Source organism: Cricetulus griseus, chromosome 4 (assembly GCF_003668045.3).
Source record: "Cricetulus griseus strain 17A/GY chromosome 4, alternate assembly CriGri-PICRH-1.0, whole genome shotgun sequence".
Lineage (NCBI taxonomy): Eukaryota > Metazoa > Chordata > Mammalia > Rodentia > Cricetidae > Cricetulus > Cricetulus griseus.
Window position 1 is genome coordinate 118609842 of NC_048597.1, and position 16400 is coordinate 118626241.

Consider the following 16400-nt stretch of genomic DNA (forward strand, 5'->3'; position numbering starts at 1 on the left):
AAATGCTATAGACAGGAATGAGACTACATAGCTATCCTTTTCAGTTTGTGATAAGGCATCTACAGATTCTGTATTTTATATTTGGGGAAACAAAATCTCAGAAAGTAGAAATTACTTATATAAAGCCAGACATATATATATGTCCAAGTATAACATTAAGTTTGTATGTATAGGAGATAGAAACTAGAACTAGAATATTACTTTTCTAAATGGTCTTAACTTCAAATTTTATGTGCTGCATTTTTAGTAAAGGACTCCTTGGGATGTGGAGAATATAGATTCCTGGATACTAGGATGTGGCAAAGATCAAGAACTTCCTAGAGTAGGATTAAAACACTAAGGGCAGGGGAAGTAAGATGGGGCAGTACAGGATAGTGACAGGGTAGAAAAAAAGTATGATGTGAATTGTAATAGATGGACCAATTTTATAGGTATGGCAATATGAGTATATAAAAAAAGAACCCAAACTAATAAAATATCCTGACACATTTGTATTCCCTTTAACCTGATGAATAAAAGAGTTTGGTCTCTTGAGTACCAGAAATGGATTCTGGTTAAGGCCAATTCCATATGCCCTAGGCTATAACAAGGATGTCCTGGGCTCATTCTCCTGTGTCCTTGAGTCCAAGTGTCCAGTTATGAGAGAAGTGCAAACAATCTATATAGATAACACCATAGAACAAGTGCTGTGGCCCTATATACTTACTATATGTGAGTTAACTTGCTTCACCAGTTCATGTCCTTTGATGCTTCTGTTGCTGATTTTGATTGATAGAGTTCACAGAATAACAAGAGTGGAAGAGTTCTTCAGGCAAATTTCTAGAAAACATTCTTTACCTAAACTTTTTTGTTCATGAAACTCCCCTTTAAAGAGGAATGGGTGATGAGTACACTATGTAGAGTTTTGCTGGGCTCCTGTCAAGCTGTTATTTTTTTTTTCTCTTGTAGCTATTCACTGCATGGTTTTATGAAACTTTGAGAAAATTTACATATATAATTTTATGAAGTCTAGGGTGAAGGGTTTTGTTTTGTTTTTCCCAATTGTGAGAATGTGGCAAGTAAAATTTGAATTAGGTATAACATATTTGTTCAAAATATCTTGCTAAAAGTGCTTCTCAGTTATAATTTGCAAACATTAATGAGTAACACAAGGAATGATAATAATGTGTTGCCAAGAGGTAAAAATATAATATTGTTAGTTTTTAGAGGAAGGAGAGAATAACATTTCTACATAGAACAAAAATTTCTTTAATATTTTCTTCTCAAATATTCATTTTTTCATTCAATAAACACTTCAAGAATGTCTACAAGCCTTGTCTTATTCCTGATTTTAGAGGAATTTCATTGACTTTCTCTCCATTTAGTTTGATGCTGGCCGTAGGTTTGGTGTATATTGCCTTTATTATGATTATGTATGTTCCTATCTTTTTATAAATTTTATTTAAATTAGAAAAAAATCTTATTTTGCATATCAAACCAATTCCCTCTCCCTCCCAGCCCCACAGACACCTTCATTCCATCTCCCATCCACTCTCCAGGGAGGGTGAGACCTTCCATGAGTGATCATAAAAATCTATCAAGTCATTTGGGGCAGGGCCTAGGCCCTCCCCTGTGTATCTAGGATAAGAGAATATCTCTCCATGGGAAATGAGTTCCCAAAGGCCATAAGAGCACTAGGAATACATCATGGTTCCACTGCCAAATGCCCCATAGATTGCCCAGTGCTCCTAGCTGACACCTACCCTCTCCATATCTTTTCAATATTGTACTTAAAATTCTTGCTAGAAAATAAGACAATAAAAGGAGATCAAGGGGATACAAATTGTGAAGGAAGAAGTCAAACTTTTACTATTTGCACATGATATGATAGTTTACATAAATGCCCTGAAGAATTCTACCAGGGAACTCCTAAAGCTGACAAACACCTTCAGCAAAGTGGTAGGATACAAGATTAACTCAAAAAGATCAGTAGCCCTAATATATAAAGACAATAAAGGGGTGGAGAAAGAAATCAGAGAAACTTCACACATTACAATACCAACAAACAACATAAAATATCTTGGGAATAATACTAACCAAACAGGCAAATGACCTGTATGACAAGAAATTTGAGTCGTTAAAGAAATAAATTAAAGAAGATACCAGAAATTGGAAATACCTCCCATGCTCTTGGATAGGTAGGATCAACCTAGTAAAAATGGCAATCTTACCAAAGCAATCTACAGATTCAATGCAATTCCCATTAAAATCCCAACACAGTTCTTCACAGACCTTGAAAGAACAATTCTCAACTTTATATGGAGAAACAAAAACCCGGTATAGCCAAAACAACCCTGTACAATAAAGGAACTTCAGGAGGCATCACTATCCCTGATGTCAAGCTATACTATAGAGCTATAGTACGAATAAAGCTTGGTATTGGCACCAAAACAGACAGGTAGACAAATGGAATTGAATTGAGGATGCTGATATTAACACTTACACCTGTGAAGACCTGATCTTTGACAAAGAGGCTATAGTTATACAATGGAAAAACTAAGCAACTTCAACAAATGGTGCTGGCATAACTGGATGTTGGCATGTAGAAAACTGCAGATATATTCATATATCTATCACCATGCACAAAACTTAAGTCCAAATGGATCAAAGAACTAAACATAAATCCAGCTACACTGAACTTCTTGTAAGACCAAGTGGGAGAACACTTGAAGATATTGACACAGGAGACCACTTCCTGAACATAATGCCAGTAGCACAGACATATAGATCAACAATTAATAAATGGAACCTCCTGAAACTGAGAAGCTTCTGTAAGGCAAAAGACAGTCAACAAGACAAAACAGCAACCCACAGACTGGGAAAAGATCTTCACCAACTCCACATCAGAGACAGAGGGCTGATCTCCAAAATATACAAAGAACTCAAGAAGCTAGTCAACAAAATGCCAAGTAATTCAATTAAGAATTGAGGTAGAGAACTAAACAGAGAATTCTCAATAGAGGGATCTAAAATGGCTGAAAGACACTTAAGAAAGTGCTCAACATCCTTAACCATCAGGAAAATACAAATCAAAACAATTATGAGTTACCATGTTACACCACTCAGAATGGCTAAAATCAAAACCACCAAAGACAGTTTATGCTAGAGAGGATGTGAAGAAAGGGGAATACTTCTCCACTGCTGCTGGGAGTGCCAACTCATACAGCCACTTTGGAAATCAGTATGGTGTTTTCTCAGGAAAATGGGAACTATTCTACCTCAAGATCCAGCAATTCCAGTCTTAGGCATATACCCAAAGGATGTACATTCATACAACAAGAGCATCTGTTTAACTATGTTCATAGCAACATTATTTGTAATAACAAGAACCTGAAAGCAACCTAGATGCTCCTCAACTGAAAAATGGATACTGAAAATGTGGTACATTTATACAATGGAGTACTACTCAGTGGAAAAAATAGAACATTGAAATTTTCAGGCGAATGGATAAAACTAGAAGAAACCATCCTAAATGAGGTAACCCAACCACAAAAAGACAAACATGGTTTATACTCACTCATATATGGATATTAGACATAGAACAAAGAATTGCCAGCCTACAATCCACACCTCCAGAGAAGCTAGGAAACAACAGGACTGTAAGAGAGACATATATGGTCCCCCAGTGAAGCAGAAAAGACATGAACCACTGAAAAAATTGGGAACATGGGGGGACGGGGGAGGGAGGGAAGAAAAAAGGATGGGAAAAGAGGAGCGGGGAGAACAGGAGATATCAGGAAGATTGATTGGGGAGAAGAAGAGAGAGCAAGAAAACAGAGGAATCCACTATAGGTTTAAAGAGAAATCTGGCACTAGGGACTTGTACAGAGATCCATAAGGATGACCCCAACTAGGAACCTAAGCAATAGTGGAGAGGCTACCTTAAATGCCCTTCCCCTATAATGAGAATGATGACTACCCTAAATGCCATCCTAGAGCCTTCATCCAGTAGCTCATGGAAGCAGAAGCAGAGATCCACAGATAAGCACTGAGGTAAACTCCGGGAATCCAGTTTCAGAGAAGGAGGAATGACAAACAAAGGGGTCAATACCATGTTGGGAAAAGCCGCAGAAACGGCTGACCTGAGCAAGTGGGAACTCATGGAACCTTGTCTGACAGCTGGGGAACCAATGTAGGACCAAACCAGGCCCCCTGAATGTGGGTGTCAGCTAGGAACACTGGGCAGTCTATAGGGCCTCTTGCAGTGGAACAAACAGTCTTTGGGGGGGCATTTCCTATGGAGGGATAGTCTCTTAGCCTAGATACACAGGGGAGGGCCTAGGCCCTGCCCCAAATGACTTGACAGATTTTGATGACCCCCTCATGGAAGCCCTCACCTCCCTGGGGAGTGGATGGGAGATGGGATGAGGGTATTGGTGAATGGGAGGGAGAGGGAACTGGGATTGATATATAAAATATGATTGTTTCTAATTTAAATAAAATTTATAAAAAGAGAATGTCTACAAAATGTAAAACCTACTTCTAAATGTAGGCACATAAAATGATTTTGAACTAAAAAGGAATGGTGTTTGAACTCTTTTAAAAACTGACAGATGTTGTGGAGGTAGTATGAGCATCTGTCTTCTGTCCCTGAGGACACACTTAAGCCCACAATTGAGTGCTTGGAATTTATCAATTGCTTAGTGATTTATTTCCAATTTTTCTTAATGACTTGAATTTTCTACTGAACACAATGAATTTTTTTCTTTTCTTTTTAAAAACTTAATTAGAAACAATTTATTTTATTTTACACATCAATCCCAGTTCCCTCTCCCTCACATCTTCCCATGCCCCCATCCATCTCCATCCCATCCCTTGTCTGCTACCCAGGAAGGGTGAGGCCTTCTCTGGGCGATCTGTCACAGCATTTTGGGGCAGGACTTAGCCCCTCAATGAATATTTCACAATTATGTTTTCTCATAATTTAGTCTCACAAACATTGTTGGGGAAATTTCTCAGATATGTATCCTATTGAGAGACATATACCCATACAAAAGATACTCATGGTAAAATAATCATGAGTATCATCTACTGCCCAATTAGAGGAAGTGTCAGTCATTAATGGAACCAAGAATTAAAGTTTATGTCCCAAAGGTATGAGGGTAACTCTTGTTATTTGGTTGGTTGCTTGTCTTCATTGACTGCTTGACTTATCTTTAAAAATTGTGATTTTTTCATTATGTTCAGTAATTTTTTCCACACTAAAGTCCTCCAAATCCACTGTTATTGTCTTAACTTGATGTTGCAACACATTTTTAATGATTACAATTCATAGCTGGGCGTAGGCAAGTGGTATACTCTTGTAATCCCAGCATTTGGGAGGTGGATGGAGGAGACTCACAAGTTAGAAGTTATTCTTGGCTACATAGCAAGGTCAGCCAATCTTGGGGTTTATTTGTCTCTCTCTCTCAAAAAGAGATGATGTTGAGAATATGTTCTTTACATTTATGAAATCACATGATTTACATGTGTAATATTTTAAATTTTAACACGTAGTTAGATTTTTTAAAATGTAAAGATGGCATAAAGAATCCCCAAATATCCCACCCTCAGTTTCACATGAAATACCAGTATTGTAAAATTGTTACAATTAGTGATCCAATATTGATATATCATTTCTGAACTATAGCTTATTCAAATTTTCTTAATTTATATTGTTCACCCTTTTCATATTTCACAATCTTCTCTTGAGCTGGATCCCATATTACCTGAAGGAGGCTTTCAGGCTTGGGTTTAATTTTCAGTTTGATTGAATTTTGAGGTTGTATGAGTTTGAATTTTTATGTCTTTCTGATATTGTGGTAAGAGTTTTAAATAAAATTGTTAAAAGAATTAGACCATTCAGGAGAAGGTTTCCTTTGTGTTGTTACTTTCATTTTCCTAGGTAATTATTTAGCCAGCTTCATGGGAACATATTATAGAATTATCCTTATGCACTTTTAAATTAATAATAAAAGAATTGGATTAAGGAAGAGAATTTCAGCGGTATTGTCATGGAAAAGTGCACTGAATATAGATGCCATAAGAATTGTGCCTCTATTTTCTATGTTTCTGTGTCTATAATCCTTGCTGGCTGTGTGTCCCTTAGCAAGCAATTTAGCTTTTATATTTCAGTTTTGACATCTCTGGGATTTGATGCAAGAGCCAGAAATCTTCCTACCCTCACACAGAGAGGGGGTAAATAATATGTCAACACTATTTTAGAGTTAAGGGTTGGGTGCTTGGCTTAGTTTACTGATTGACTTCTCAGCTTATAAATTACCATTTTTATTATTATGTTTAATCTTTACAATGCTCTAGGTTACCACCTACTGCCTCAATTTGAAGATAAGTTTCATTTTAAATGATAAGACATGACTAGGGTGTGTAGGTCTTTTGAATGTTCTGAGCTGCATGCAGCTGCTAATGTGCATGGTGGAACATGCCTGTATTCCCAGACATTGGGAGTAGAAGTAGGTGGATCAAGAGTATAAAAGGTCATTCTTAAGCATCAATCTCATTTACAAAGTAATGCTTATTATGTACCTACATGAAGTGTAGTACATATTATCATTTGCACAGTGTATTTTAGGGAAGTAATCAAAGCCTGATATTTTCCAAGTTATCACCTATAACTCTCAAGTACCCAGCTGTCATATTGCTGCTAGATATCCAGTGATGACCAGCACTCCAAGATAAAGAAGGTTCTCTTTACTGCTCCATTGCTCCTTTTGACTGGTAGAAACCAGAATTTTGTTGAGTTAATAAAAAAGCTGTATCTGTTGTTACACCAGATGTTAAAGCAGACACAGAGTTGTAAAAGGAATGACTATTTAGGGGGATACAGATAGACTAAGACAATTGTAAATAGTCATTGAAACCTTCCAAACTCTCCACATCATTGAAGTTTTATTGGTCTTGCAAAATATTCCATGAAAGGTAGAGCTTCTTTCTGGGAATTTTTGTTCATAGATGATAGATAGATAGATAGATAGATAGATAGATAGATAGTTAGATACATTGATTGACAATAGACAGGTAAATAGAGATACTTTTGGGATTTAAATTTTGCTGTACTTAGATGCACTTCAACCTCAGATGCACATTATAAACCTTAGAAATACCTACATACTCCAGTGCCCAAGCCTCATTCCAGAACCATTCAATCACAGCTTTCGGGTGTGAGCTTCAAAACAGCATTCTAAAACTCTCAAGTTGATCATAATGTGCAGCCAATAGTGCTAAATTCTGTATGACAGAGAGGCATAATGCTGTGCCTGGACTTTTATTCTGGTGTGTAAATAATCTCTTCTATTTGCTCTTCTGATATATATATATATATATATATATATATATATATATATATATTCTCTTCAATATCTATATCTATATCCATATATATGAAAGATATATGTATGCATGTATGTATGTATATATGTGTGTGTGTGTTTAGCTGAATGGATTTCATGTAGCATGTGATTGCATGAGCCCATGGTAGCCAGAAGAAGGCACAAGAACCCCTAGAACTGGAGTTATATTTGCCTGTGAATCATCATGTAGGTTCTGGGAACTGAATGTGGGTCTTCCATAAAGCAGTAATCATTCTTAAAATCTGACCCATTTCTGACACATGTATTATATTCTAATGAGTTTTCCCTACTCCATTTTGATTAACCCTCTTTTCAAACTTCCTTCTCCCCACTGGCCCTGCTTCTCCTCTATGCTCAAGCCTTTCTACTCCCAGCATCCAAGCAACCCCCCTCTAATTCCATGTTACGTAAGTTGTACTATCCCGGTTCCTTTAAGACATCTCATACTTAATGGTCTCTTTCTAGTTTCCTGGTTTTTATAGAAACTCCACATTCAATTAAAGATTTTAAGATAGAATCCATGTATGAGGAAGAACATGAGATGTTTGTTTCCCAGTGTCTGTGCCCATCCATTTACTTGCAAATTCCACAGGTTCACAAATTTTTACTTCTGAATAAAATTTCATTGCTTATATTTACCGCATTCTCATTGCCATTCATTTGCTGGTGGATATCCAAGCCAAATCCACTTCCTAGCTATTGAGAATAGAGTGCAACTGAAATGGATGATGCGACACATATCTCTGTAAAAGAACATAAAGGCTTGGGTACACTCCTGGAGTACAAAATCATCTGTAGTCCATCCCAATATGATATCATTGATTTTGGTTTTGCTGCAACACATACCATATGCTTTGTTTTCTCATGATATGCAGAACTTTAGGGAAAGCAACTGAAATACAATTTCCCTGTATCAATGCAATAACCCAATAGTATGGACATAATTAGAATATTTCAGTTTTTCATCTTACTTTTGGTTTAATTAAGTAAATTATTAATATAAAATAATACATCAAAATTTTAATTTAAAATTTTAATTTTAATAGGCTTATACAAATTAACCAGCTTCTGTGTCTAATAGAGGACTATGGTGATCACATACTCATTTTATTAAGAAGTGTGATTTTTCTCATCTTCAGGTTGGTAAGACTTCATGTTTCTTAAGGAAGCAGGTAAACCCTTACAGTGGGATGTAAATGTCCTCACCTGACTTCAAAAGACAGCACAATAGAAGGGAATGAATAGACGATGAACAACAACCATGTCTCAAGTCAGTAGTGTATATATTCTTCAAGAAATGAAGAAGTGAGATGATTTTCTTTGTCTGACTGTGTCTGTCCATGAAATACACATGCATACACTCACACACACATATACACACACACATGCATAATATGACAGATAATTTAGATGGATAAATTAAACACATACATGATAATATTAGTTTTCATAAATCCCTTTATTCCTTTTCAAAGGATTTCATTTCTACATATTCATAATTTTTAAAATCACTTTTTGATCCATGTTATTGTAAAATTTCTCTCCTACTAAAGATTTTGTTTCTAATAAACTGTTAATCTCTTTATTTTGGCAGAAATTTAATTTCCCTCAGGTAACAGAAAATGCATGAGTTGTTGTAATATTTTTCAGTGATTGCCTTAAAATAGAAACCTCTTAGAGCTTTGGATTTTGAACAGCTAGCATAGTGTGCCAGCTAAAGATGACACTGTTACCATGGAATATCTTTATGATATCACTAATAGATGGGTTTTAATCTGGGCAATTCTACAAAAAATAAGATGCACTTAACAGACTAAATTAAACATCACAGAAAGATTTGATTAATGTTGTATATTCTATTAGTATTATTTCCTTAGTGGATAAGTAGTCAAGTACTGGATGTCAGAAGAAATTTTAAATATTAGAATAAAAATCAAATATTGATAGAAAATAATGAGTGGGGGCAGGGGAGGAGAGGAGGGAGATGAACTAGGATTGACATATAAAAGAAGCTTGTTTCTAATAAAAAATGAAAAAGAAAAAAATTATTTTGTGAAATTCCTTGGATGTCTTTACTAACAATTAAATCTTGTTATGCTAATGAGTTAATACAGGCTTAAAATGTGATGGAATGTTGTTATAGGATATCATAACTTCATATTTCTACTACAATTAAAACATGTTACTATGATAATAAATGATACATTAATGACCCATATTCCTTGGAGCAAGAGATAATTCTTTTAATAGCTAAATTAAATGCTGGTTGTTTCTAAATATATACATATTTACTCCTAGTATTAGAGTTGCTTTAAGCCAATTTCTTACTTTAAAGAATGTTAAGTCTTTTCCTACACAAAGACAAAGCTCAGAACTCTGCTTTTAGGAAGGAAAGTATATCACCCAAATGTTGGATGGCATTTAAATCACTTTCTACCTACCAAGTATACTTAAATAATAGCATACATATTATATTATCCAATGCCATCAGCTATAATATTCCATGAAGCATGTTTCCTAATCAGTATTTTCTAGGATTCTGTTTTTCTCTCTCAAAAACTTCAAACAAGACCTCAAAGCCATTCTCTTTTCCAGCTGCAAGTGTTTACTTCACCCCATATGAATTTATAAAACTCAGAGAAAAAAAAAGGCTTGTACACAGAGCTAAGCACCAGAAAAACCACAAAATTTAAACTCATAGCTGAGCTCTCCATATTAAGAAGGTACTTGTCTGTTCTTGAATGCTGAGGAAAATGGAATTTACAACCTGGTAATCCTTTGCTGCATACTGTTCCATGCTCATCCCATATCACATAGGATATGATGTTTGTTTATTCCAGACCTCCCCACCTAAATTTTTTTAATTGGAATTAGAATCAAGATTGTTTTACATGACAATCACAGTTCCCTTCTTCCTCCTGTCCTCCCCTACCACCACCCCCCCAACTAAAAACCTACCTATCACATATCCTTTCTGCTCCCCCTGGATGTTGAGACCTTCCATATGGTGTCATCAGTGTCTATCGTATCCTTTGGTATAGGGCCTAGGCCACCCCCGTGTGTCTTGGCTCAGGTAGTATTCCTGTATGTGGAATCCCACCTAAAATTTTGAGCATTGCTTCTAAACCATAAAATTCATCCATATGAGATGTGTCATGTTATCTTAGAGCAGCCTAAGTGACTTCTGTGTTAATATAGGGTCAGTTGTTAATGTTTACCTCAGTCATTCTCCCTAGATCCTTATTTAAAAGTTTGTTGCTAAGTCAACAAGAACCCATCTTGAGGATGAAGCCATATGTATTTTGTAAAGAGCTTCAATGTAAACATGTCTTAAGGTTTGTTGTATTCTTGTGACTGAGTTAATTGTTATCTAAAAATCTTTTGCCAAAATTGTGCTGTGCTTAAATATAGCAAAAATATATGAATTGATGTCAGCTTTTACAAGTCCTGGCCCAGCACCATACCAAAATCAGGCTGAACCTAGCTTCATTCTTGTCTTATTATGGGTAATTTCCCTGCTGGCTATAAGCACTACATCTTAAATTATATGTTACCAGAAGAGTGATGAAAATAATTATTTGGTAATGCACTTTCTGTAAAGTGAAGCTGTCTGTGAGTTGTACTCTGTCACCCTCAGAGTAAATGTAGAAAGATATTTTGCCAAAGTGCTATTTGTCTAATTACATTAACTGAGAGTGTGACATGTGGCACCATTAAGACTGAAGGCTAGACCCCCTCATAAGAGGACAGCCACCATATAGCCATGGAGGTTCTTTCTTCCTTCTCCCTTGCACATGTAGGAAGCAAGCAGAAGTCACAGAGCCTATAGAACACATGCAAGTTTTTTTTGTGTGACTAATTGAATCCACTGACAGCTTGGCATAAGAGTGATGGGTAGTTGTGATTCTGACTTCAGCTGAAAATCCTGAAGCTAATGTATTTTAAAATAAGCCTTGAAGACAGATAGTGTTTTATGAACTTTTCCTTAAAATTGAAGTCTTCCATGTTTTGTCAAACTTTGGTCTGGTATTTTTCTGAGTATTTGCAGGAGTGTTTAGACCAGGTTTTCTCAACTTAGTGTTCTAGCTGACCCTTCAAAGGAATAGGAGGCCTTCCTTTAGATGTCTAGTACTATCAGATAATGCTAGTAGCAACTCCCCATTCCACGTGTAAAAACTGAAAATTTGGCAATATCTCTAATGGTTCAGTGAGGGACAGTAATGGCCCTTGTTGAGAGTTATTGGCTTAATACAAAGGAATCTTCTTTGCTTATAATATGTTGGCTTACTGAATGTGATGGTTATTGCTTGCTTATCACATTAACATACATCGGAAATCTGTCAGAATGGATCTAACTCTGCATTGTTATTAAATATCTTTCTTCCTTGTGTTTCCCTGGTAGATGTTCTTGGTACATGTTAAACTGGGTAACTAGTGCTTTCTATAAATAAAGGACACAATTCCAGGGAAGCCTCTGCAAGTCCTTAAAAGATAAGCAAAGGAAGTACAGTGTGATGACTCAACTTCTAAGTTCCAAGTTCTGTCTTCTTAGAACATCCCAATACTTCCCAGTCTAGATAATTCAATGATATTTTTCTATTATAGCACAAAGACAGGTCTCTGCATGTGTGTCTGGGGGTGCTGGTACATTTTAGTGCTAATTAACTTTCTAAGTGATTTATTTTTAAGTAGCAATTCTGTCCTATAGCCCAACTCCAAGAATGCTCCTTATTTTGCCATCATCAATCTTGGACAATATTTCTTCTTCTGAAAACCTGTTTAAACATCAGCAGATCTTTTGAAAGGATGCCAATTAAGAACTACATGGTCTTCACTGAAGTTGTAGTGGGTGAAGTGCTTTTGTCCAACAGATGTTATGGAATGATGAAGTTATAAAATTTAGTAATATTAGATACACTCCTCCCCATCACCACTTGAAACAATCACAGTGTGATCATTGGTTCAAACTGATCTCAGTTGTAAGGACTGCGTGTCACATGAAGAAGTATGGATTACACAATGTAAAAATAAAAAATAGCCTCTTAGAAATTTAGTAAGAGACAGGAAGAAATCAAGGGAGGAGAAAGAGACTGAAAGTATCACTAAGTTTAGAAAAGATGCTCTATATTTATCTTCTCTGTAGGGACATGTGCCACTCATATTTTCCCCTTTAAAGATATGTTTAACACATTTCATCAGAAATAGGTGTATCTTTTTCAGACAGCTTGTTTTCTTAAAATTCAGCTCCCTTCTGAGTGCAGCCAATGTGGAGCACAGAGTCAGAGTTACCACTCCCATCTTATATCAAATGAAAACCCTGGACAAGAAACTGTGTGACATTGAATCCTAAGCACCAGAAAGTGGTAAAGTGGTAAAGGGAACAAATGAGATTGGTATTGTGCTTCTCTAGCTTCCTACTTGGAGGTCCAGGGAGGGATGAATAAGGAACACATTCCTACTATAAAAACATGTAACTGAGCATCTGGCCTGACCAGGAAGGCTAGAGTTGATATTCAGGATACTGGAATCAAGGACAGCACAGAAAACACAAGAGATTTTCTCAGTGTCTTCTACAAATATTCTCAAAAGCACTAACAAATACATGTGAAGAAACAATCTTTGGAGAAGAGAAAGCCAGAAGAATGGGAGGTATTTTATTTTTAATTTATTTTTTAAAGAACTTTATGTATGAATACTAATTTTATACTATTTCCAACACTTCTTTCCTCCTATGTCTTCCTACTTCCTTTCAAATTCATGAACTTTTCTTAAAGTATTATTATTTTACACACACACACACACACACACACACACACACACACACACACACACACACCATAGGAGCCTTCTGCATACTTTGTCAACATTCTTACAGGGACAAAGGGAAGTTTTCACATCTCCCTGAACATCACCTGGGAAAGGCATTGCCATTCCAATGGGTCTGAGGCCTTGGGGTATTTGTCATGGCTTTATTTATTTCAACAAAGCACATTTACTCAGGACTTCATCCACTATCCATGCCAGGCAACCTTCAAAAGACCATAAATTCCCTGTATAGAAGATAGCACTAACAGTGTTATTGCCTCAGTTGTGTGGGAATAACTAGGCCTTCATGAAACACTGTCCCAGATTTTTCTACAAATCTTAAATCAAGACTATAAAGGAACAGTGCCTAAGTCATTTAATTGCATTCTAGAACAAAACTCAAGAATATTTTTGAGAATCCAGCAGTCTACAAGGTCACTTCATGATGTCTGTTGTCTAATAAAATGTGTATCATCATGGAGAAAGTGGAATGATGCCTCCTAATAAAAACAATCAATCCATCAGAATGACAGATGTAGAACTCAAGCAAATTCTGGCACAATAGAGCATTCAAAATCTTTTAAAATACTGTACATAGGCTTAAAATTTAAGTTGACATCTAGAATAAAAAAGAAAATATCCCAAACTTAACTTCTAGACAGAAAAATACAGTATCTGGCATTGAGAGAACATTAGACTTAAAAAGATTTGCAAAAGGAAAGACAAGCTAATTTGAAGACAGCAGTAGAAATAAAAATAAGCAGAGAAGATCTCTTAAATGAATAGGTCATAGGGATCTTTGTAAAACTTGCAAGCATCTAAGCATATATGCAAGTAGAGCCTCAAAAAGGGAAATTTATGTAGAAAACATTAGTTTTGAAATTTTTCTAAATTTAATGAAAATTACATACTGGTAGATTGATAAGCCCAAATGATAAAGAACAATGGAAATTATACCAAAGGAAACCAAAACTAAGTTATTTAAAATTATCAAAGGAAAAGTACTTAAAAGTATCCAAAGAATTCATATATGTTATGTTCAGAACAATTAAATTAAGTACAACAGCTCATATGCTTTCAGAAACAATGTAAGAGGCCAGTGACAGCTCAGCAAGTAAAGTTGTTTGCTGCCAAGCCTGATGACCTGTGCTCCATCTCTGTGACTCACACAATGGAATGAGATAACTGACTCCAGAAAGTTGTCCTCTGAACTCTGAATGTGTGCGCCTCCCCAAAAAATGTTAAATGTGATTTAAAAAAAAATTAAAAAAAAAAAACAATGCAATAGAATAACTAGGGAGAAACACCCTGAAAGTACTGACGAGGGAGGAATTTTATCCTAGTGTCTTCCTCCCTCCCTCCCTCCCTCCCTCCCTCCTCCCTCCCTCCCTCCCTTCCTTCCTTCCTTCCTTCCTTCCTTCCTCCTTTCCTCCCTCTCTCCCTCTCCTGCTTTTCCCTCTCTCCCTCCCTCCCTCATTCCTTATTCCCTTCTTCCTCACTTCCCTTTTTGTTCTGTGTTGGAGATGCAAATCTGGTCTTGTGCTGGCTACATTGTCATTCTACCACTGTATTGCATCCCTAGACCTTGGCCTAGAACTCTACAGCCAGTGAAATTAAACTTCTGTCATGAAGACAAACCACTGACACTTTTTTAACATTGTCAGGGTCCTAGGAAATAAAAATGGGAAATGTACCTCTGGTAGAAGGAAAATGGTACCAGGTGGTAGTTTGAACTGATATAAAGAAATAGAATTTTCCCTAAATGGTAAGTGCATGGAGATTCTTTACAAAGCTACAAAATGCCTTTGAATTTTGCTGTCATCTCTTTATATCCTATGAGTTGAACACTGAGGATGCCCCTAACTGTGCCAAAACATGGAAGAGAAGCACAAAACAAGAGCCCGGTTCTTAGTTAAAGGACAAGAGCTACAATGCTCTACAATCGAGAGCATTTACTTGGAAAGTGATCTAAAAAAAGGACAATTTTTATTTATTGATTTGACAAGTGCATGTCCAATAGAAACGACTGTTTATTATCTATTTCTTATTCTTTTTTCAGATGCGGATAGGCATTCACTCAGGCTCTGTGCTAGCTGGTGTGGTTGGAGTGAGAATGCCACGATACTGCCTTTTTGGAAATAATGTCACTCTGGCAAGCAAGTTTGAATCAGGGAGTCATCCTCGTCGCATCAATGTCAGTCCAACTACTTACCAGTAAGTGTTTTCTAATTCCTCCCTCTTGTCCTTTGCATTGACTTGATATGATAGCCTGCCATCTATGAGCCTCTGTCCCTTTACATGATTATGTTACTTTTCAAGAAATTATGAGTAGTTCCACCCAGTTTGAAATATAGTAATTGTAACATAAACTTTTGCTTATTCCCTGATAAAGTGGGTAGGGAATCAGAGTTAACTAAGAGATAAACAGGTTTTCAGTTTCCATAGTCTTGATCCTTCTGTGGTATAACTGCTGAAAACACAGAAGAGCACATGTTAAGGGTCTTCAGTCTGCCTGACATTGCAAATCCTAATGTTTTCAAAATGCTTCTCATTGTTTGAAAGAGAGAGAGAGAGAGAGAGAGAGAGAGAGAGAGAGAGAGAGAGACATGAATAGGAAAACAGAGTTCATTTGTGTTCATCATTGAATTAGGAACCCTGAAATTAAATTCACCTAATAAAATATGAATTCTATTTATGTTTATGTCCTTTTTGGACAGTGCTATACATTGTTTTCTCCTGAACTCATCCCTGTTTTGAGCTAAGTAGGTGTCACCTTCCATAGTAGATATAAAATTACATAGAGGTAATTTTTAGGTAGAGAATGTTTGGGTGTGGCCCATCATTCTCCACCCAGAAATTTGATAAAAATATTTTAGCACATACAAAGCAAATTTATAAAAATTGGATTGGAAACACACAAAATTTTAGTGAAAATAAATCATATAAAAAATTCTCACGATTCCATGAAAATTTTATGACTGTCAAACTATGGGAGTGGGATTAATTTGATATGATAATAAACTGAAATAATTTAATAGTTCACCCCACATGTATTTTATTTGGGATCTTCCCATACTTGAAAGTAAACACTTTCATAACATGATCCTGGCACTGGTTTACTATCATGTTTGTTTCAATTATTTTATATAAAAATCAATAAAATGTACTGATTTAAGGTGAAAACATCCGGCCGTTTGATTATGACAA

At 36.1% G+C, this 16400-nt stretch overlaps 1 protein-coding gene across 2 annotated transcripts in view; it reads left to right on the top strand.

The window, feature by feature from the left end:
- The window catches only part of Gucy1a2 (guanylate cyclase 1 soluble subunit alpha 2), a 338698-nt gene that overhangs the window by 296806 nt on the left and 25492 nt on the right, over positions 1 to 16400 (top strand). The window contains exons 8-10 of one of the 2 annotated variants that reach the window (XM_035443424.1): positions 8278 to 8306; positions 12435 to 12484; positions 15251 to 15407. In XM_035443424.1, the coding sequence (XP_035299315.1) occupies positions 8278 to 8306; positions 12435 to 12484; positions 15251 to 15407 (236 nt within the window). The remainder of the gene's footprint in view (positions 1 to 8277; positions 8307 to 12434; positions 12485 to 15250; positions 15408 to 16400) is intronic. The other variant, XM_027415212.2, reaches the window with a different exon arrangement.